Source organism: Melospiza melodia, chromosome 30 (genome assembly GCF_035770615.1).
Source record: "Melospiza melodia melodia isolate bMelMel2 chromosome 30, bMelMel2.pri, whole genome shotgun sequence".
Lineage (NCBI taxonomy): Eukaryota > Metazoa > Chordata > Aves > Passeriformes > Passerellidae > Melospiza > Melospiza melodia.
The window spans coordinates 4,430,861-4,451,846 of record NC_086223.1 but is presented as its reverse complement, the minus strand read 5'-3'; the positions used below and the strand labels follow the sequence as shown (position 1 = coordinate 4,451,846).

General features: G+C 57.5%; 1 protein-coding gene across 5 annotated transcripts; it reads right to left on the bottom strand.

Annotated features, from left to right (window-relative positions):
* Window positions 1–3,423: 3,423 nt before the first annotated feature.
* Window positions 3,424–10,793, bottom strand: LOC134430993 (myosin light chain kinase, smooth muscle-like). Of its 5 annotated transcripts, none has more exons than XM_063178912.1 (11): window positions 10,190–10,793; window positions 8,309–8,416; window positions 7,864–7,991; window positions 7,461–7,551; window positions 7,153–7,356; window positions 5,956–6,173; window positions 5,120–5,243; window positions 4,890–5,042; window positions 4,621–4,741; window positions 3,985–4,075; window positions 3,424–3,709 (listed from the first exon to the last, which is right to left on the bottom strand). In XM_063178912.1, the coding sequence occupies exons 3-11, from the start codon at window positions 7,877–7,879 to the stop codon at window positions 3,594–3,596; spliced, it is 1,134 nt and encodes a 377-aa protein (XP_063034982.1). In that variant the 5' UTR covers window positions 7,880–7,991; window positions 8,309–8,416; window positions 10,190–10,793; the 3' UTR covers window positions 3,424–3,593. The 5 variants fall into 5 exon arrangements, with proteins under 5 accessions (XP_063034982.1, XP_063034984.1, XP_063034983.1 ...); XM_063178914.1 differs by having other exon boundaries at window positions 8,309–8,370; XM_063178913.1 differs by having other exon boundaries at window positions 8,309–8,395; window positions 10,190–10,241.
* Window positions 10,794–20,986: the final 10,193 nt, after the last annotated feature.

Here is a 20,986-nt window from a genome sequence, read left to right as displayed (position 1 = left end):
ACCTCCCCTTGGCCAGCCTGAGGCTGTTCCCTCTCCTCCTGTCCCTGTTCCCTGAGAGCAGAGCCCAACACCCCCTGCCTGTCCCCTCCTGTCACAAGGGACCCCCCGATCCCCCTTTTCTCCAGGGAACATTGGGGATTACCAAAAGTGTTCCCCTTTCACCAGCAGCAGGTCCATACACACATTTCCAAATAAATTTCCTCCTCAAATTCCACCCTCCATTTCCAACAGGAGATCAGAGCACCAAGCCCTGGCCAGGTGACAATCCGGTGCCACCCCCCAGTGGTCACATGGAGCCAGCAGCCAAGGACAATCAGGAACAGGAACAGGTTTGGCCACCAAAATTCCAAAATTATCAGCACCCAAGGCCTGGGCACTGATAAGGCCCTGGCAGCTGGAGAGTCTGTGCCACAGGAGGGGACAGGGAAGTGACAAATCCCTCCCCACCAGCCCTAGGGTGCAGGCAGGGGCTGCTCTGCCATCTCTGCAGCCTGCAGATGCCAAGGTGGCATCTGGATGCCAAATCCTGCCTGGATCCTCCTGCTGTGGGGGCCACCAGCTCCCAGAGCGTTCAGCAAGGTGGCCAGAGGGGATTTGTCACCTCTGCTCCAGGAGCAGCTCCCAGGCTTGGTGTCCCTTCCAGCTGGGTCCCAGGCAGAGCTCTCAGACGTGTCCCCCCATGGAGAGGATGGATTTGATTCTGTTTAATAATTAATTCTTCTAAATTAATTTAATTAATTGAATTCTGGTTTGGATTTGGTTCTGTTTAATAATTCTGTTTAATTAATTAAATTAATTAATTGAATTCTGGTTTTGATTTGGTTCTGTTTAATAATTAATTTCATTATTTTTAATTAATTTAATTAATTGAATTCTGGTTTGGATTTGGTTCTCTTTAATAATTAATTTAGTTTATTTGGTTTGGATTTGGTTCTCTTCAATAATTAATTTAATTCTGTTTATTTTAATTAATTAATTCTGGTTTGGATTTGGTTCTCTTTAATAATCAGATTGCTTTAATTAATTAATTTAATTGGTTTGGATTTGTTTAATAATTAAATTAATTATTTTAAATTTAATCATTTAATTAATTTAATTAATTTTATTTGGTTTGGATTTGGTTATGTTTAATAATTAATTTCATTCTGTTTATTTTAATTAATTAACTTAATTCTGGTTTGGATTTTGTTCTGTTTAATAATTAATTTAATTCTGGTTAATTTATTTTAATTTATTTATAATTTATTTAAATTAATTTATTTAATTTTAGATTTTGTTCTGTTTAATAATTAATTTAATTATGTTTAATTAATTTCATTTAATTAATTAATTTAATTCTGGTTTGGATTTTGTTCTGTTTAATAATTTAATTCTGTTTAATTTAATTAATTTATTTATTAATTTAATTGTTTTGTATTTGGTTCTCTTTTAATAATTAACTTAATTCTGTTTAATTTAATTGATTAATTTGGTTTGGATTTGGTGCTGTTTAATAAAAAGAGCAGTTTCCTCCTGGTCCCTGCTCCAGGCAGAGGAGGAGGAAGGGTGGAAGGCTGGCATTGTTTGGCACAGCTGGAGCCTGGCACTGGGCACTGCTCTGCCCCACCCAGGGCACCTCCAGGAGGCCTCTCTGGTGTGAGCAGGGAGGAGAGCAGCACCCAGCCCTGGTCCAGCAGGTTTTCATGGAATCACAGCGAGGTTCATGCTGGAAGGAGCCTCTGGAGGGCACCTGGTGCCCATCTCTGCCCCAGGACTGTGCCCAGACAGAGTTTTAGTATCAGCAAGGATGGAGAGCACACATCCCCCTGGGCAACCTGTGCCAGTCAAAAACACTGAGGTTGGAAAAGCCCCCTGAGATCACCCAGCACTGCCAAGGCCACCACTGACCCCTGTCCCCAAGTGCCACATGCACAGGGCTTTGAAACCCCACCCCTGTCAGGCCTGGAGAACCCTTTGGGGGAAGAAATCTTCCCTAATTCCCATCAGCAGTAAATAAAAGTGTTTTCCTGAGGATCAGATGGTGTTCCAGGTGGTGCCCATGGGCTTTGGGCCCTGCTGAGTTTCACCTGGTTTCACCCTCCCTCCAGGTGAGGTGAGGAGGTGCCTCTGAGCCTTCTCTTCCCCGCACAACCCCAGCTCTCCCAGACGTTCCTCGTGGGTGAGGAACTCCAGTTTTCCTCCAATTTTTTATCAAACTGTCCCGTGTGTTCATGTCATTGCTGCAGTGGGGCCCAGAACACAGCACAGCCCTGCAGGGTGGCCTCACTGAATTTGGGAGTGACCTGTCACTGAATTTGGGAGTGATTCCTCATTGAATTTGAGCATGATTCCACACTGAATTTGGGCATGATCCCTCACTCGCTTTGGGAGTGACCCCTCCCTGAATGTGGGAATTATCCCTCACTGAACTTGGGAGTGACTCCTCACTAATTTTGGGAGTGATCACTTGCTGAATGTGGGACTGACCCCTCATAGAATTTGGGAATTATCTCTCTCTAAATTTGGGAGTGATCCCTCATTGAATTTGGGGATGATCCCTCACTGAACCTGGGATGGTCCCTCGCTGAATTTGGGAGTGATTCCCTCCCTGAATTTGGGAATTATCCCTGACTGAATTTGGGAGTGATTCCCCACAGAATTTGAGAGTGATGCCTCTCTGAGTTTGGGAATGATCCTTCCCTGAGTTTGGGAATCCCTCCTTGACTTTGGGGATGATCCCTCCCTGAATTTGGGCATGATCCCCCCACTGAACTTGGGAATGATCCCTCACTGATTTTGGGAGTGACCCCTCATTGAACATGGGAATTATTCCCCCACTGATTTTAGGAATCCCTCACTGAATGTGGGAATGATCCCTCCCTGAATTTGGGAGTCATCCTCCACTGAATGTGGGAATGATCCCTCACTGGCTTTAGGAGTGATCCCTCCCTCCTCCTGCAGCCCAGGCTCCATCCCCACCCTGAATTTGGGAATTTCCCTCCTCCTGCAGCCCAGGCTCCATCCCCACCCTTCCCAAGGGCACCCTGAGGCTCAGTGGCCACCCCAGTGCCCAGCAGGAGCCCAGCCCAGTCCCTGTCCCAGCTGGGTGTCCCTCAGGGTGTGCCTGGGCTCCTCCCCAGGACTCCCAAACACCAAGTTCTGCCTCCTCAGGCCAAGGCTGGAGCTCCCACAGCCATTTCCAGCCCCAGAAATGGGCAGAGCAGAGGCCTCAAGGCTGATCCTGGCTCATGTGAGCTCAGGAACAATAACAACCCCTCTGATAAGGAAGGAATTTTCTCCTGAACAAGGAATACCCATGGCTGCTGTAGATGACCAGGCTGGTGGCCCAGAGCCTGATGCCAGCTCCCAAAGGGTGGCACAGCTTGAGCAGCTCCTTCCTACCTGTGGCAGTGAGTTTGGGGGAAACTGGAGCAGCACAGGGAGTGCAGAGGTTGTCAGTGCTTTATTGGTGACAGGGACAGCACCAAGGGACACCAGAGCTCACCCCAGGAGGGTCTGGGTGTGCCCCAGGCTGGCCAGGACACCCTGGGAGCTGCTGGGGGGCTCCATCCCCATCTCCAGGTGCTCCAGGATGGGGTGACAGGGCCATGCTGTCACTGCCCCGAGGCTGCAGTGCTCTCACCATCCTCCTCCTCCTGGTCTGGCAGCAGCTCTGAGGGGTTGGCACCTGGTTGGGGCAGAGCTCTGGAGGGCTGGTCCTCCTCTAGGCCTGCAGGAGATGGGCAGAGGGAATGGTGAGGAGCAGGAGACACTCATGGGGATCACACAGAGCAGGATGAGCCCATCAAGGGCTGCATTTCAATCCCCCCCAGGGATGGGGATGGAGAGAACCTCGGGGCCTGGAGCAGAAATGGCACAGTGGGGACATGCCTGGGTGTTTAGGGACACCCAGAGTGGAGCAAAAAGAGGAGGAGGCTGCCCAGGAGCACAAGGTGGAGATGGCAAAGCAGAGAGAATGGGCTGGGGGTGCCTCAGGGCCATCACCTTCCTCATCCTGAGCCTCTGTTGCCTTCCCCTCCAGGCTCTGGGACAGCAGGGTCAGCCTCTTGAGGGCCAGCAGGGCTTTCCCTGTTTTCTGGAGGGAGGAGAATTGGCACTGAGCCTTCATTAGAGTCACCCCCATGTCCCCATCACCCCAAGGGCACTGAGCCCTTCAGCAGAGCCATGTCCTGTCCCCATCCACCTACCAGGAGCACTGAACCCTTGGGCAGAGCCATCCCCATGTCCCCATCACCCCACCAAGGGCACTGAGCCACCCCCATGTCCCCATCACCCCACCAGGGCTCTGAGCTCTTCAGAGCCACCCCATGTCCCCACCATGGGCACTGAGCCACCCCCATGTCCCCGCCAAGGGCTCTGAGCTCTTCAGAGCCACCCCTCTGTCCCCATGTCCCACCAGGGACACTGAGCCCTTCAGCAGAGCCACCCCAATGTCCCCATCACCCCATCAAGGGCACTGAGCCACCCCCATGTCCCCACCAAGGGCACTGACCACTCCCCATGTCCCCATCACCTCACCAGGTCACTGAGCCCTTCTGCAGAGCCACCGCCATGTCCCCACCAGAGGCACTGAGCCCTTCAGCAGAGCCACCCCCCTGTCCCCACGTCCCCAGCAGGTACCTGCCACTTCCTCCGTGCCAGGAACTGCCTGATCCTCTCCTTGGACAGCACCTTGGGGCTGCTGGGCTGGGGCTGCTGCAGCCAGGGGTGCAGCAGAGCCCCTGCACTGGGGAGCCGCCGGCTGCAGCACACACAGGGGGTCACGGGGGGCTCCTCCACCCTGGAGCATCCCCCCCATCCCCAAACACACAGAGCTTCCCCTCACCCACCCCCTCAGCACCCCAAAACCCAGCCCAGCCCCAGCTGAGCAGCCCCCAGGGTTGCCCTACCTGGGCTCCTTCTGCAGCAGTTGGCTGATTAAGTCCTTGGCTTGCTGGGAGATCTCAGAGAAGCTCTCCTCCTCAAAGTCCCACCGGGCAGCTGTGACATTGCTCAGGGTCTCCATGTCCGTGTCCCCCTGGAAGGGTGACTCCCCACTCAGCCTGGAGAGGGGAGCCCAGGGCATCAGTGAGAGCTCAGCCCCCTGCACCCAGCCTGCCCTGCCCAGGAGGGCACTCACAGGATGTAGCAGATGACACCAACGCTCCACATGTCCGTGGAGAAGCTCACGGGCTCGAAGGCGACCACTTCGGGAGCCATGAACTCGGGGGTGCCGTGGAGAACCTTCACAGGGGTGTCTGGAGCTGCAGAGAGGAGCAGGAGGTCAGTTGGGATCTCCACGGCCCAAGGAGGCCCAGCTGGGATCTCCATAGGGCACACGAGGCCCAGCTGGGATCTCCATGGGGCAGAAGGCCCAGCTGGGATGGTCCTGAGGAGTTGGGATCTCCCTGGGGCAGGAGGCCAGCTAGGCTCTCAATGGGCAGGAGGCCCCGTTGGGTTCTCCATGGGATCTCCCTGGGGCAGGAGGCCCAGGCTGGGATCCCCATGGGGAGCTGGGATCTCCCTGGGGCAGGAGGCCCAGGCCGGCATCTCCAGGGGCCAAGGAGGCCTGGCCGGGATCTCCAGGGGGAGTTGGGCTCTCCATGGGCCACAAGGCCCTGCTGGGCTCTCCATGGGATCTCCCTGGGGTATGGGATCTCTGTGGGGCCAGTTGGGATCTCCACAGGCCACGAGGCCCAGGCGGGATCTCCTGGGGAGTTGGGATCTCCTGGGGAACTTCATCCTCTTGCCTTTTACTCTCTTATGCTTTTGCTCTCTTATTTTTTTTACTCTCTCACCCTCTCATCCTCTCAGCCTGCTCTGAGCTGTGTTTGGCAGCTCCCAGCAGGGCCCTGCACCCAGGCCCTTTGCAATAAACCCCAAGTTCCACAGCCTGGCTGCAGAGATCTCTCATCTCCATCCATCCCGACCATCCTACCCCCAAAACTCTCTGATTTTAGGGATTCCCACACTCACCCAGCCTCCGTGCCAGCCCGAAGTCGATGATCTTGACGCGGTGGCTGCCGGGGCTGACACAGACGATGTTCTCGGGTTTCAGGTCCAGGTGCACGATGGCCTGGCCGTGCATGAACTGCAGCCCCTCCAGGATCTGCTGCATGTACTGGGCACTGCTGGGCTCCGTGTGCTCGAAGTCGTCGTCCACAATGCGCTCAAAGAGCTCCCCGCCTGCCACGCTGGGGACAGACATGTGATGGGGACACTTTTGGGATCTACCAGCACCAAGGAGGGGAGGCCCCAGCGGAGAACCCAGACTCAGCACTCTGGGAGCATCTCTCCACCCTTATCTCCAGGAGTTTTGGGTTCCCATCCATCCTACCACCACCTCATGGCACAGGGACCCCTCACCACCTGCCACTGTGGGGACACCCAGGTGCTGGGGACCCCTTTGGGATCTACCAGCACCAAGGAGGGGAGGCCCCAGCAGAGAACCCAGACTCAGCACTCTGGGAGCATCTCTCCACCTTTATCTCCAGGAGCTGTAGGTTCCCCATGCATCCCACCAGCACCCCATGGCACAGAGACCCCTTCCCACCTGCCACTGTGGGGACAATGAGGTGGTGGGGACCCCTTTGGGACCCTCCATACTGGGGACTCTCCACACTGAGGGACAACAAAATTCTGGGGACCCCTTTGGGATCTACCACCTCCAAGGAGAAGAAGCCCAGCAGAGAACCCAGTGCTCTGGGAGGACCTCACCACTCATAACTCCAGAGTTGCCAGGTTCTCCATCCATCCACCCATCCATCCATCCACACAGGGACCCCTCCTCACATGCCATTGTGGGGACAATGAGCTGCTGGGGACCCTTTGGGATCTACCAGCTTCAAGGAGAGGAAGCCCAGCAGACAACCCAGTGCTCTGGGAGGACCTCACCACTCCTATCTCCAGAGTTGCCAGGTTCTCCCTCCATCCATCCATCCCCACCTGCCATTGTGGGGACAATGAGCTGCTGGGGACCCTTTTAGGGTCTCACCAGCCCCAAAGAGGGGAAGCCCGGCAGAGAACCCAGTGCTCTGGGAGGACCTCACCATTTCAGAGTTTCCAGGTTCTCCATCCATCCATCCATCCATCCATCCATCCATCCATCCATCCGCACAGGGACCCCTCCCCACCTTCAGAGCCCCCCCTGGCAGCCCCCAGCCCCTCACTCACTACTCCATGACCATCACCAGCTGGGTGGGCTCCTGGAAGGCCTCCAGGCACTGCACGAGGCGTGGGTGGTGCAGGAGGTTCATCAGCTCCACCTCGGCGCGCGCCGCCTGCCTCTCCTTGGCCGTGCGCGCTCGGAAATATTTCCCGGCCCGGATCCTGCCCGTGGCCTTCTCCTGCAGCCTGTACACCGTCCCAAACTTCCCCCTGGCACAGAGGAAGAGGAAGGATGGAGGAGCCACCAGCAGCACCAGGGCCGTGCATGGGCAGCCAGGGCAATGCCCAGGGTGGGACACAGGAGCTTCACTCACTCCCCGAGCTTCTCCAGCTGCGTGTACACATCTGAAACCTTGTCCTGGCTGTTGATGACCACGTCACGGTGTTCAAAGGGCTCCTCAGCTCCTGGGGGATGGATTAAGGTGGGCCATGCAGGGATTCCACCCTGATTTGGGGACCACAGGCCTGTCTTCCCCTCCAGTGATGATTTCTGTGTCCCCCCTGGTCCATCTGGGACCAACCACCCTCTGCAGCCAGTGTGCATGGGGACAGAAGCTGGTGCAGCCCAGCACTCTGCAAGTCAGGTTTGGGGTGAAAGGTGCTTTTAGGATCAAAAACCCAAGAGAAATGAGGCCAGGATGGGATAGAGACTGGTGCTGATAGGGGGGTTGGACAGGGGTCACACCATTGCTGGGGTCCCCTGTGCCTCTGCTGTACCTTCTTCCAGGGACATGGTGGTGCCACTGGCTCCTCACAGGGTGCTGGAACAGTCAGGATGTGTCCCCCAGGCTGGGACAGGTGATGGTCTCTGCTTCAGCTGCTCCCTGGGGCTCTGCACCTTCTCCCTGCCACAGGAGACCACCAGCATCACCCCAACATCACCCACACTCCCCATTCCACTGATGGACCCAAAAGAACCAAGCCAGATTTTAAAGCAAGTCCCCTTTTTAGATGGGGACAGCCCTCCCCAGGCTCCAAGGCGATGTTTTTCCCATGCACTGCCTTACATCAGGCAGGAAATCCCCAGGAAAGCCTCACTTGTAGGGCAAAGGAGCTGCTTCCTTACACGCCAGAACCCAGAAGGGTTGGGGGGACAGACAGTGACACCCAAGGGTGTCAGGCAGTGACACCCACACCCCAACCCGGGACCCCCAGCACTGACCTGGCACTGTCCAGCCCCTCCTGCAGCTCGCTGCCCTTTCAGTCACTGCAGAGCCACAAAAGCTGGGTTGAGAGGGAAGGGGCGATGCTGGAGGCTGAGGAACCACAACTGGAACCACAAAAACGGGGATATCTCAGGGTCCAGCTGGGAGCATCCCTCCCACTCCAGCACTGGGAGCAGCCCTGGCTGTCCCCTCCCTTTCCTTCCCAGCACAGCGCTTCCGGACGTGGGGGATAAACAACCCCCAGCAGCCTGAGCTGTCCCCAAACCCTGTCCCCAATGTCCCCTTTGAGTCCCAGGTCTGCAACACAGAGCTGTGGAACCCCAGAGCAGGGGGAATGCAGAGAGCTGACCACACAGCAGAGCCCCCCAGCTCTGCCCTGTGCAAGATTTGGGGGCTCTCCCAGGTTAAATCCACAGCCCACCCTAGAGGATAAACAACCCCCATCACCTACAAGCTGTCCCCAATGTCCCTTTTGGGTCCCAGGTCTGCAACACAGAGCTGTGGAACCCCAGGGCAGGGGGAATGCAGAGACCTGACCACACAGCAGAGCCCCCCAGCTCTGCCCTGTGCAGGATTTGGGGGCTCTCCCAGGTTAAATCCACAGCCTGGGGGATAAACAACCCCCAGCAGCCAGGAGCTGTCCCCAATGTCCCCTCTGAGTCCCAGGTCTGCAACACAGAGCTGTGGAACCCCAGGGCAGGGGGAATGCAGAGACCTGACCACACAGCAGAGACCCCCAGCTCTGCCCTCCCAACCTCTGTGCAGGATTTGGGGCTCTCCCAGGTTAAATCCACAGCCCACCCTGGGGGTAAACAACCCCCACCACCCACGAGCTGTCCCCAAAATCCCATTTGAGTCCCCGGTCTGTAATGCAGAGCTGTGAAACCCCAGGGGCTGCAGAGGCTAACACACCTCAGCACACAGCAGAGCCCCCCAGCTCTGCCCTGTGCAGGATTTGGGGGCTCTCCCAGGTTAAATCCACAGCCTGGGGGAAAAACAACCCCCACCAGCCAGGAGCTGTCCCCAATGTCCCCTTTGAGTCCCAGGTCTGCAACACAGAGCTGTGGAACCCCAGGGCAGGGGGAATGCAGAGAGCTGACCACACAGCAGAGACCCCCAGCTCTGCCCTCCCTGCCCCTGTGCAGGATTTGGGGCTCTCACAGGTTAAATCCACAGCCCACCACAGATTTAACCCTCTCCCAGATTAAATCCACAGCCCACCCTGGGGGATAAACAACACCCACCACCCATGAGCTGCCCCCAATTCCCCTTTTGGCTCCCAGGTCTGCAACACAGAGCTGTGGAACCCCAGGGGCTGCAGAGGCTGACACACCTCAGCACACAGCACAGCAGAGCCCCCCAGCTTTACCCTCCTAATTCCTGCACAGGATTTGGGGCCTCCCACAGGTTAAATCCACAAATTGGGCCCTCTCCCAGGTTAAATCTACAGCCCACCACAGATCTGACCCCCTCCCAGGTTAAATGCACAGCCCCCGCCCCCGTCCCACCCATGGGTGGGTTCCTGCAGAGGGGCTGAGCACCCACAGCTGCCCCCCTGGCCCTGCTCCACCTGCAGCCAATATCCCAACCCCGAGTTTTGGCTTCCCGGGAATGCTCCAGGTGAATGGGGAGTTAAAAAACTCCTCCTGGCCTCCAAAGTGGGTGATTTAAAGGAAAAATGTGTTTCCCAGCTTTTATCCCCCAAAAGCAGCAGCGTGCAGCCGCTCTGTGCCCAGTACTGTGGTTTTCCTGGTTTGCCCAGATTTGAAATGGGAAGAACGCCGTGATTTCCTCCCGGATCAGGCAGTGGCACCTCAAAGGGACACGAAACCCCTGGGGACAGCGGTGGCACAACAGGGGGTGTCACCTGGGGTTACCTGTGTCCGCAGCCCCTCTCGGGGACCTTTGGGACGCCGCCAGACTCGTCCCAGCGCCGCTCCCAGGCTCGGCTCAAAGTCCACGGGCTCCGGCAGGGAGTAGGTGACAAATGTCCCCAGGGCAATGGCGGGGTCACCACGACCTCGCCGTGCCTTTGTCACCGCGACCTTGGAGCCCGGGGGTGTCCCAGTGTCACCCCCGGGGATGCGCGGATGCTCCGGGCTCGGCGCTCGGCCGGACCCCGCTGCGATGTTATCGACTGCGGGGACACGGGGGTGGCCGCGATGGGGACAGGCGGCTGGAGCACGGCTGGGTGCATCCCGGAGCCCCGGGGCACGGCGAGGCCGGGCTGGGCAGCTCCCGGTGCACCGGAGACAGCCCCGGAGCGAGAGCGATGCCGGCAGCCGCTGGATGTCAGTGTCGGCCTGATGCTGGAGAAAGGAGCAGAAAAAGAAAGATTTGGGGTCTGGGGGATCTGGGGAGGGCTGGGAGCACCCAGGTCCTGCGGGATGTGCCGGGGTGGAGGGGATCCCTCAGGGGATGGAGCATCGCAGCCATGAGCCAGCAGCAGCGGCAGGGAGAGCGGCCGCAGGGATCGACAGCAGATCAATCGTGTCTCGTTACCGACAGCTCCATTTACCGGCCCTGTCCCACCCCTCTGCCTCCGGATTTGTCCCCTCCCTTGTGCCTTAACCCCTTCTCCTTGTGCTTTATAAAATGAATGAATTAATCGAATTAATTAATCATTAGTAGTCACAGCAGGCAGCCATGTGTGGTGCTGTGGGGGTCAAGGTGTCCCCATCTGCCCAGGGATTCCCCCAACCCCAAACCCACTCGTGCTGCCCATGGGGTGCCCACCAGACCCCCCCAGTTCACCCCGACGCCCCCTGCGTCCCCTCCTTCCCCTTTGGGCTCAGTCAGGACCCTCTGGGCAGGTTCAGCTCCTCTGCTTGAGGTGACACCTCAATAAATGGGGTCACCTTGGTGCTGAGGGACATCGGGGGGACAGGGTCACATCAGTGGGTGCTGGCTGGCTGTCCTTGAGCCTCTTGTGCCTGAGGGAAGGGCCTGATGGCCTCAGGGGGACACAGGCCCTGCTCCCTGTTATCCCAGAGGGGACACAATCCCTGTTCCCATCACCCAGAGGGGACACAGCCCCTGTTCCCCCTTTCCCCAGGATGAAAGACTCAGCACATGTGCCAGACGTGCGTGGGGACATGGGTGACATGGGGACATGAAGGGCACTGTGGACTTGGGGGACACAGGAAGGACATGAGCACAGGGGACACCACGGGCATGGGGACACAGGGGGGTAGTCAAGGGACTTAGGGGGACCAGGGGAGCATGGAGGGGACACAGGGAGGGCAGCGGACACTGGGGACAGGGGGGGACATGGGAGCCACAAGGGCCCGCAGAGGCCATGGAGCAGATGGAGGGGTGCAGGAGACATGCGAGGGACAGGGGACATCGGAGGGACACAGGGGACATCGGAGGGACACAGGGGACATCGGAGGGACACGGGAGGGGACATGGGGGCACATGGGGGACTTCAGGGGGACACCAGAGGTGGGGACAGCAGGGACACCCCGGATGGAGGGACAAGGAAGCACAGGGGACATGGCAAGGTTTGGGGACACCTGGGGGACAGGGGGGGGACACGGGGGGCGGGGCCAACAGCATGGGGGGTGCCGCTGGTGGGCGGGGCCGGCCGCGCACGCGCTGGGGGCGGGGCTACGGTGGTGGGCGGGATGTTCGGAGCGCGGCTTCCGGGTTGGGCGGGGCCTGCGCGTTGCGCAGCGATGTGGGCGTGGCCATGCCCTTATTAGGAAATGTGGGCGGGGCCGGGCGGGGCGCAGGTGTGCGGCTCTGGCGCCCCACAGCGCTCGCGGGAGGGGGAGCGGCCGGGAACTGGGAGCACTGGGAGCGCTGGGAGTGATGGGAGCCCTGGGAGTGATGGAAACACTGGGAGCGCTGAGAGCACTGGGAGTGCTGGGAGCACTGGGAACACTGGGAGTGATGGGAACACTGGGAGTGATGGGAACACTGGGAACGCTGAGAGCACTGGGAGTGCTGGGAGCACTGGGAGCACTGGGAGTGATGGGAACACTGGGAGCACTGGGAACACTGGGAGCACTGGGAACACTGGGAACGATGGGAACACTGGGAGTGATGGGAGCAGTGGGAGTGATGGGAACACTGGGAGCGCTGGGAACACTGGGAACGCTGAGAGCACTGGGAGTGCTGGGAGCACTGGGAACACTGGGAGTGATGGGAACACTGGGAGCACTGGGAACACTGGGAGCACTGGGAACACTGGGAACGATGGGAACACTGGGAGTGATGGGAGCAGTGGGAGTGATGGGAACACTGGGAGCGCTGGGAACACTGGGAACGCTGAGAGCACTGGGAGTGCTGGGAGCACTGGGAACACTGGGAGTGATGGGAACACTGGGAGTGATGGGAACACTGGGAGCACTGGGAACACTGGGAGTGATGGGAACACTGGGAGTGATGGGAGCTCTGGGAGCTGGATTCTGGGAGCACTGGGAAATGGGAGCACTGGGAGCTGGATGCTGGGAGCGCTGAGAGCACTGGGAGCACTGGGAAATGGGAGCACTGGGAGCTGGATGCTGGGAGCGCTGAGAGCACTGGGAGTGTTGGGAGCACTGGGAGCTGTATTCTGGGAGCACTGGGAGTGCTGGGAGCACTGGGAACTGGATGCTGGGAGCGCTGGGAGCACTGGGAGTGTTGGGAGCTGGATGCTGGGAGCATTGGGAGCTGGATACTGGGAGATAGGAGCACTGGGAGCAGTGGGAACTGGGTTCTGGAAGCACTGGGAGATCAGTGCTGGGAATACTGGAATTACTGGGAGGACTGGGAGCTGGGTGCTGGGAGCACTGAGAGCACTGGGAGTGTTGGGAGCGCTGGGAGCATTGGGAGATGAATGCTGGGAGCGCTGGGAGCACTGGAAGCTCTGGGAGCTGGATGCTGGGAGCACTGGGAGGTGGATACTGGGAGATAGGAGCACTGGGAGCAGTGGGAACTGGGTACTGGGAGCACTGGGAGATCAGTGCTGGGAATACTGGGATTACTGGGAACTGGGTGCAGGTGCTGGGAGCACTGGGAGCACCGGAGCTGGGTGCAGGCTGCGGGTGGAAATGGGAGCACTGGGAGACGAGTGTTGGGTGCTGGAAGTCATGGCTGATGCATGGTGGGAATGCTGGGAGCACTGGGATCCGGGAGCTGGGGGTGCTGGAATGCCGAGGGATGGATGCGGGATGTTGGGATATGGAATTCTGGGGGATGGATGTGGGATGAGAGCACAGGGAATGCTGGGGGATGGATGTGGGATGCTGGGATATGGAATTCTGGGGGATGGATGCGGGATGAGAGGACAGGGAATGCTGGGGGATGGATGTGGGATGCTGGGATATGGAATTCTGGGCTGCTGGGATGTGGAATTCTGGGGGATGGATGCCTGGAGCTGCAGATTTGAGTGCTGGCAGCTCAGTGCTGGCTGTAGGCACTGGGAGTTTGTGGGATCTCAGCACCTCAGGACTGATGTGCAGAGTGACCGAGACCACCCTTGGGGGGCTCGGGAGTCCTGGAATGTTGCCAGAAGTGTCTGGTGGCTGGACTTTGATCCTGCACGGGAGACGACACCTGTATGAGGATGGGAGGATTTCACTGGGGTGAATGGTGAAGGGATAAGTTAATTAGAGTGTGAAACACAGGGTTTAGGATTTCTGTACAGGGGGGTCTAGAGAAGTAAGATGGAGGAATTGGGGCGTGTCCTGTCCTTCTTCTTCTTCTTCTTGGCCTCCATCTTCTGTGGTGATGTTGGCACTTTGGGATTGGTTATTACTAAAAGTGCACCGGTTAATAAGGGTGAAAGGTATTGGGGAAAACTGATAAATATTGTATACGTAATTTTGAGTATAAAGATAGGTGACCGCCCCGGGGGCTCTCAGTGTGCTCATGGCTGGCTGCTGTGCAGACCTCTGTCGGGCCAAGAGAAAATCTTTTAGATAAACAATTAATAAACACCGAGACCGAGAAAAGATCTGAAGCCTCTTCTCGTCCTTTGGAGCACGGGCTGCCCAAGGCCACCCCGGGCCTTTCCAGGTCACCTAAACAGCCCAGAAACTGACAGGAGTTGTGGTGGCTGCCGGGAGCTGGGGTCAAGCCCTGTTCTGCAGGATCAGGGTTGTGCAAACATCCATCGCCCCAAATTTATTCCTGACAGCGTGGAAAGGGTTGTGGCATTCTGGATTTGGGATGCCACGAGGGGTGGCAGTGCTCAGCCAGGGTGTGGATGAGCTAAAATGTGGCTGGAAAAGACCCAAACCCATGGCAAATAAAAATAAATCAATCTGGATCTATAAAGCACAGTATCTCTGGCAGCAGCTCAGGAATCAGCCTGTGCCTGTGTGGGCTTGGCTGGTCCAGCTCCTCCAGGCAGCCCCGGGACCCTGGAGCTGCTCCTGCAGCCCCAAGAGGGTGCAGGGAGTCAGGGATGGGCTGGGGAGCGCCCTGGGGAGGGGGATTGACTCTGCAGCCTCACCAAAACCCCACAAGGTGACAAATAATGGCACTTCAGAGAGCCCACGGTGGCTAAAGGCAAGGAGCTGGGCTCAGAGATAAGCACAACGCCCCGAGGCATTATCAGCTTTATCAGCAGCCCAGCGTGTTCCTGCCTCATCCAAAGCCCTGCGGGCAAACCTGAGGGGAGGGGAAGGGAAGGGAAGGGAAGGGAAGGGAAGGGAAGGGAAGGGAAGGGAAGGGAAGGGAAGGGAAGGGAAGGGAAGGGAAGGGAAGGGAAGGGAAGGGAAGGGAAGGGAAGGGAAGGGAAGGGAAGGGAAGGGAAGGGAAGGGAAGGGAAGGGAAGGGACAAAACAAAAAACACCCCCCCACCACCAAAAAAAAACCCCAAAACTACCCCCCTTTGTTGTTTAGTAACATCAGAACTTAATTCCAAAGGCTTCAAGTGGCTGCTCAGGCTCATTCCCTGAACTGTTCCTTCCCAAAAATCACACAGGACAGGGCCTGGGCCCAGCCTGCCCCAGAAAATGGGACCCCAAGACAACCGACTTTGAAGGGAGAGACATTTTAGGTTGGCAGTGAGGGTTTTTTTTCCTTTTATTTACAAACTGTATTGCTTATTTTTGCCTTTTACAAGGCCTGATCACCCAGGACACATTCTCTTAAAATTCCTGCTCACTGAACCCCCCTGTCCACACCCCACAGGGCTCAGCCAGCAAAGAGCACAACCAATGGGGAAAAAAATCCCTTGAAACCCTTGAGAAAGCTCATGGACTTTGCCTTGTGGGTCACTTCTCTCCTTGAGACGTGAGATGGAGGCCAGATAAGCCTGGGAGGAGCCCTTGGGAGAGATGGAATTGGGCAGACTGGTGATTTTAGGGGAGAATTGTGACAAACCGGGTGATTTTGGGGGAGACCTGTCACCCCCTGAGCACACCGAGCTCCCACCGTGCTGAGGGGACATTGTGGTCTGTGTCTGCTAATTGGGATCCACCTAATTGCGATCTCTGGGTGCCAATTTTAATCCTGATCTGTGGCTGCTGCTGCTGGAACGGTTCTGGAGAAGGACAGAGCATGAAGGAGTTAAATTCAGACGGCTGAAGAGAAAGGCACCCTCATTTGGGGCCCTGAGGCTCTGGGGTCACCCCCTCGATCCAGGCCCGGCCCTGAGCAAGGCCTCGGTCCCTGGGCCGCCCCGGCCGAGCAGCCCTCCGGGCTTTCGGTGTGGCCATCCCGGCCAAAACCCTCCTCCCGGAGCCCCACGGGGCCTGCAAGGCCCCCCTGACGATATCAAGGCCTGAGGGAGGCCTCGATGTTCGGTGTTCGCTGTCCCGCGGCGAACCGGGGCCGGTTCCTCCGCCTCCCGCCGTGACACAGCGCCCGCCACGTGCGGCCGCGGGGCATCCTGGGGCGGCGAGTCCGCAACCGCCCCGGTCCCACTACCGCAACGCGCTGAGGACTACAACCCCCATAATGCCTTGCGGTGGAAGAGGCACCGCCTTTTCCTGTACTAGTCGCGTTTCTATTGGCTCCGCCGGGCCGTCACGCAGCGGCACGGCGGATTCTGATTGGCTGGAGAGCGGCGGAGCCGGGACGGCGACTATGGCGGCCGGGCGGGCGGAGCGGGAGCGGGAGCGGTGCCGCCGCCGCCATTTTGTGTGTGAGAGGCCAGGCCGGGCCCCCTCCCGTCCGCGGCCCTGAGGCGGCAGCACGGGCGGCCCAGCCGGGGCTCTGTCCCGCGAGCGGAGCGTGGGGCCCCTAATGGGGGGCGGTACCGCGGGGCCACCGGGACCGGAGCTCACGGAGCTGAGCCGGTGGGGTGGAGGAGCCCGGCCCGGAGCTCTCCGGCTGTACCTGCGTTACTGGGCGGGGGCTGGGGCTGTTTTTCGATCAAAATTAGCGTTAAACGGTATCTGAAGGTTTCTCACGGCCGCAGCCCGATCTGGTGCGGGGCTGGCCCTGCCTGAGCCCCGTGAGGAGCAGCGAGGGGAGGAACAACGCAGCTCTGAGGGAAATCGGGGCCGGGGTCCCGTCCCTCACACCCCGCGGTTTCTTGTGTATGTGGGGGGAAGATCATCCCTGATATTTATTTAATCCTTTGTTTCACACATTTCAGCCAAAGCCCGCGGGGTTCCCGGAGCGATCCCGGCCGGATCCAGTGGATCTCAGCTAACATGGCCTCCCCGGCGGGGAGCTCCGAGACTCAAAAACAAAAGCGTTCGGTTGTTGCCAGGGCCCGGGGGAACTTCTCGGGCGGTAACAAACCCGACCGACCCGGGCTCGCAGGGAGCGATGCCCCTCCGGGGCTGGCCAAGCACCTGCTGCGTTGTTTACCCCGTGCAAAGTCAAACCCCAGCTCTTTAAAAACTAAAAATGGCTTTTTTGGGGGGGAGGGATTGAGCTGGCGCAGCCTCCCCGCGGTTCCTCGGTGGAGCTCCAGTTGCCAGCCCTGTTGTTGCCTCGATAACACCAGCTCATCCCCTGGGTATTTGTGGGCCTGGGTTTAGGTTTAAAACAGGGAGATTTGGGAGCCTTCTGCTCTAAGTGTGGATTGTGCTGTCAGACGTGGGTCAGCCAGTTAAAACCAGATTATTTTACATTTGGGCACTTGGTGGGTGGGGTGTTGTATTTTTCTCTTTTTTTTTTTTTCTTTTTTTTTTTTTTTTTTAATTGTATTTGTTGTTGTGACTCTGCAGATGTTGCTTTAGCAGGTCCTGAATTCCAAAGCATTATATGGAAAGGTGATGGCTGCCCCAGCCCTGGAAGTGTCCAAGGCCACGTTGGGCAGGGCTTGGAGCAACCTGGGACACTGCAAGGTGTCCCTGCCCCTGGCAGTGGGGTGGAACTGATCTTTAAAGTTCCTCCAACCCCATCCATTCTATAATTCCATAATATTTTACATCCCAACTGCATTTCCAGGGCTGGGATGTTTATTGTGTGTGTCTTCAAATGCTTGTGACAGCTGAAAATGCCATTTCAAGCTGATTTTGTCAAACCCATGAGGGTCACACTTGGTTTGAGCTGTGAGCTTTGCACCTGCCCAGGTGTCACAGGGTTTGTGGGGAGCAGAAGGGGAGCAATCCTGAGGGGCTGGAGCTGCCAGGTTTTTTGTGACCAGCTGCAGATTGTAATGTTGTTTCACCAAAATGCCACTTGTGCCACCCAGAGTCACCAACATGTCCTGGGAAGGTGGGGACAGTGAGGGGAGTTGGGGCAGGTGAGGTGCCCAAGCTGTGCCCTGGGTGTAACCCTGGCACAGAAGGAGCACCAGGAGCGACTCCAAGGGGCTGCTCAATCCCAGGGCAGGATTTGGGGCTCACCTCACCCCAACAGACACTTCCTTCTTGGATTTGTGGTGTTTCCAGGGATCTGCACTGCTTCTGTCAAGGGGAAAGGCCATTCCTGCACGTGGGATGGAGCAGTCTCCATTTTTGTGTTGGTGCTGGCAGAATTTCACCCCTTTCTTCTGAAAACAAAAGAGGGTCTCCCAATGCTCTGTGTTTCCAAGTGCCCCAAATGCAGTGTTGGTGTTGCCGTGGAGCCCTGTGGAAGTGATTCCTGCTTGTCCAGAGAATCATGGAATGCTTTGGGTGGGAAGAGACCCTAAAGCCCATCTCATCCCACCCCTTGCCATGGCAGCTGCTCCAAGCCTGCTCCAGCCTGGCCTTGGACACTTCCAGGAATCCTGGACCAGCCACAGCTGCTCTGGGCACCTCTGCCAGCGCCTCCCCACCATGGCAAGGTTGGCACTGGATGGTCTTGAAGGTCACATCCAACCCAAACCATTCCATGATTCTGGTTGCAAGCTGGGCTGTGCCAGGCTGATCCCTGCTGCTGTGGCTCTGTGCTCACACAGATGAGCTCCAGTCAGGAGTTTGTGGGAAGCCTTGGGATGAGGAACTCCCTGTCTATTACTGAGCCACTCAGAGGTTCCAAAGGTCCCCAAATGTCCCTGCTCTGTGTCTGCAGGAGCTGCACTGATCCCTTGGGATCAGGATAAAACACCGTGGAATAAAGCAGGAGAACTTGGTGTGGGCAGAGGAGGTTGGAGAGTTGATCGTTATGGTCCCTTTAGTTGGTTTGTTTGCTTTGGGTTTTTCTAGGTTGTATTTTTAAAAAAGCATTTGCAGAGAAAATATTTCTTCCAGAGACTTGAACCTGGCTGACAGGGTGTGGGGTGAGTGGATGAGGGCAAAACCTGAGAATATCCCCTTGGATGGAGCTTTTCCCACAACACAGGTGCGAGGAGCTGCATTTCACAAAGCTGGGACCATCAGGGACCCCGTGAGGAAACGCCGCTTGTGGGAATCGCGGACAGAAAATCGCTCTGCAGGGGAATAAACAGCGGGAAAGCATCGGGCCGGAGGAGCAGCGGGGCTCGGCCCCATCGCAGCCCGCAGGATCCCGCGCACCATCGCTGTCCCCTCCCCGGCGCTGCGCTGATGTCACGGCACAGGGAAGGAGCTCCCGGGCCCTTGAGCAAGTGGCCCTGGCTCGTTTCCTTCCCCCCGCCGTGCCCCGGAGCTGCATGGGGGCTGGGGGGGACAGAAATCGCTGTAATTCCCCCTCCCCCCCGATTTTACACCGCCCTATCTGCTCTGGGGACATCGCTGTGCTCTCCCCCTGAGCACGGCTGGTTTTCCCCCATGGAGCCGCGGGGGTTTGGCCAGGCTGGGGTTAAACCTGGTGGGTTAAACCTGGTGGGACCGTTCCAGCCCCGAGGCGGTGACAGCGGGCTGCCTGGCAGTGCTGGGACAGCCCCGTCCCCATCGGGGTCTGTGGAAATGCCCAATTCCCCCATTCCCCGGCCCATCCCGGTTCCTGCTGCCCCCGGAGCTCTGGGGCGGCCCCATGCCCTCCTCTCCCCTCGGGTTTTATGGAAATGTCCAGTTTCCCCCATTGCTGGGCAGCTGCCCAGGCCTATCCCGGCTCCTGCTGTCCCCAGAGAACTGGGATAGCCCCGTCCCCCGTCCTTCCCCTCCCCTTGGGTTTTGTGGAAATGCCCAATTCCCCCATTCCCAGGCCCATCCCGGTTCGTGCTGTCCCCGGAGCGCTGGGACAGCCCCGTCCCCCTCAGGTTTTATGGAAATGTCCAGTTCCCCCATTCCCAGGCCCATCCCGGTTCCTGCTGCCCCCGGAGCTCTGGGGCGGCCCCAATCCCCTCAGGTTATATGGAAATGTCCAATTCCCCCATTGCAGGGCAGCTGCCCGGGCACATCCAGGCTCTTGCTGTCCCTGGAGCGCTGGGACAGCCCCATCCCCCTCCGCTTCTGTGGAAATGTCCAATTCCCCCATTGCTGGGAAGCTGCCCGGGCCCATCCCGCTCCTGCTGTCCCCCGAGCCCTGGGACACCCCCGTCCCCTCTTCACCCCTCAGGTTTTGTGTGAATGCCAATTCCCCCGTTCCTGGGCCCAGCCCGTTCCTGCTGTCCCCGGAGCTCTGGGACAGCTCCGTCCCCCTCCCCTGCCCTTCCCGAGCCCCTCAGGTTTTATGGAAATGCCAAATTCCCCCATTCCTGGGCCCATGCCGGTTCCCGCTGTCCCCTCCTCTCCCCTCAGGCTCTGTGTAAATGCCCCGTTCCCCCATGTCCAGGCCCAGCTTTCATCACCTCCCAGCCCCATCCCAGCCCCTCCTCCCCTGCTTCACCCTTTCATGGACCTGTTCACCCCCCAAAAAAAGCTCCAGGCTCGGAGCTTCTCCCTCCTCCTCCTCCTCCTCTCTCTCAGGTGCAGCAGGAGGGAGGTTGAGCCATCGCCTTTCCCTCGTCAGCCATTTCAGAGGCCAAGTGCTGACTACCAAAAGTTTTCCTTGGGCTGCTCCAAAACTTTAAGGTTTTTCTTCTCACTTGTAGCTTTAAGTATTTTTATTATTATTATTATTATTATGGGGCAGTTTTTTGCCCAGATTTCAGTTAATGACCTGGATTCCTGCACAGCTGCTGGGAAACAGAGTCAAGTTTAAGTGAGCCTTAGGCAAACAGAGAGACTTGAGGCTACTCCTACTCCTCTGTGTCCATCATACACCATTTCACCCCCCCCTTCCAGGTACTTTTAACTATTTCAGCTCATTAAGCAGAATTAAAATTGAAAATAAATAGGGGAAAATAATAACAAAAAGGGTTAAGCGGGGAATTACAACTAAGTTTAATCAAACAGTTATAACAGGATGAAAATAATCCAGGATGTATTCCCTGGTGGAATGCCATCCTGATTATTTTCGAGAAATCACACCAAAACTATTACAGTTACAAGTAA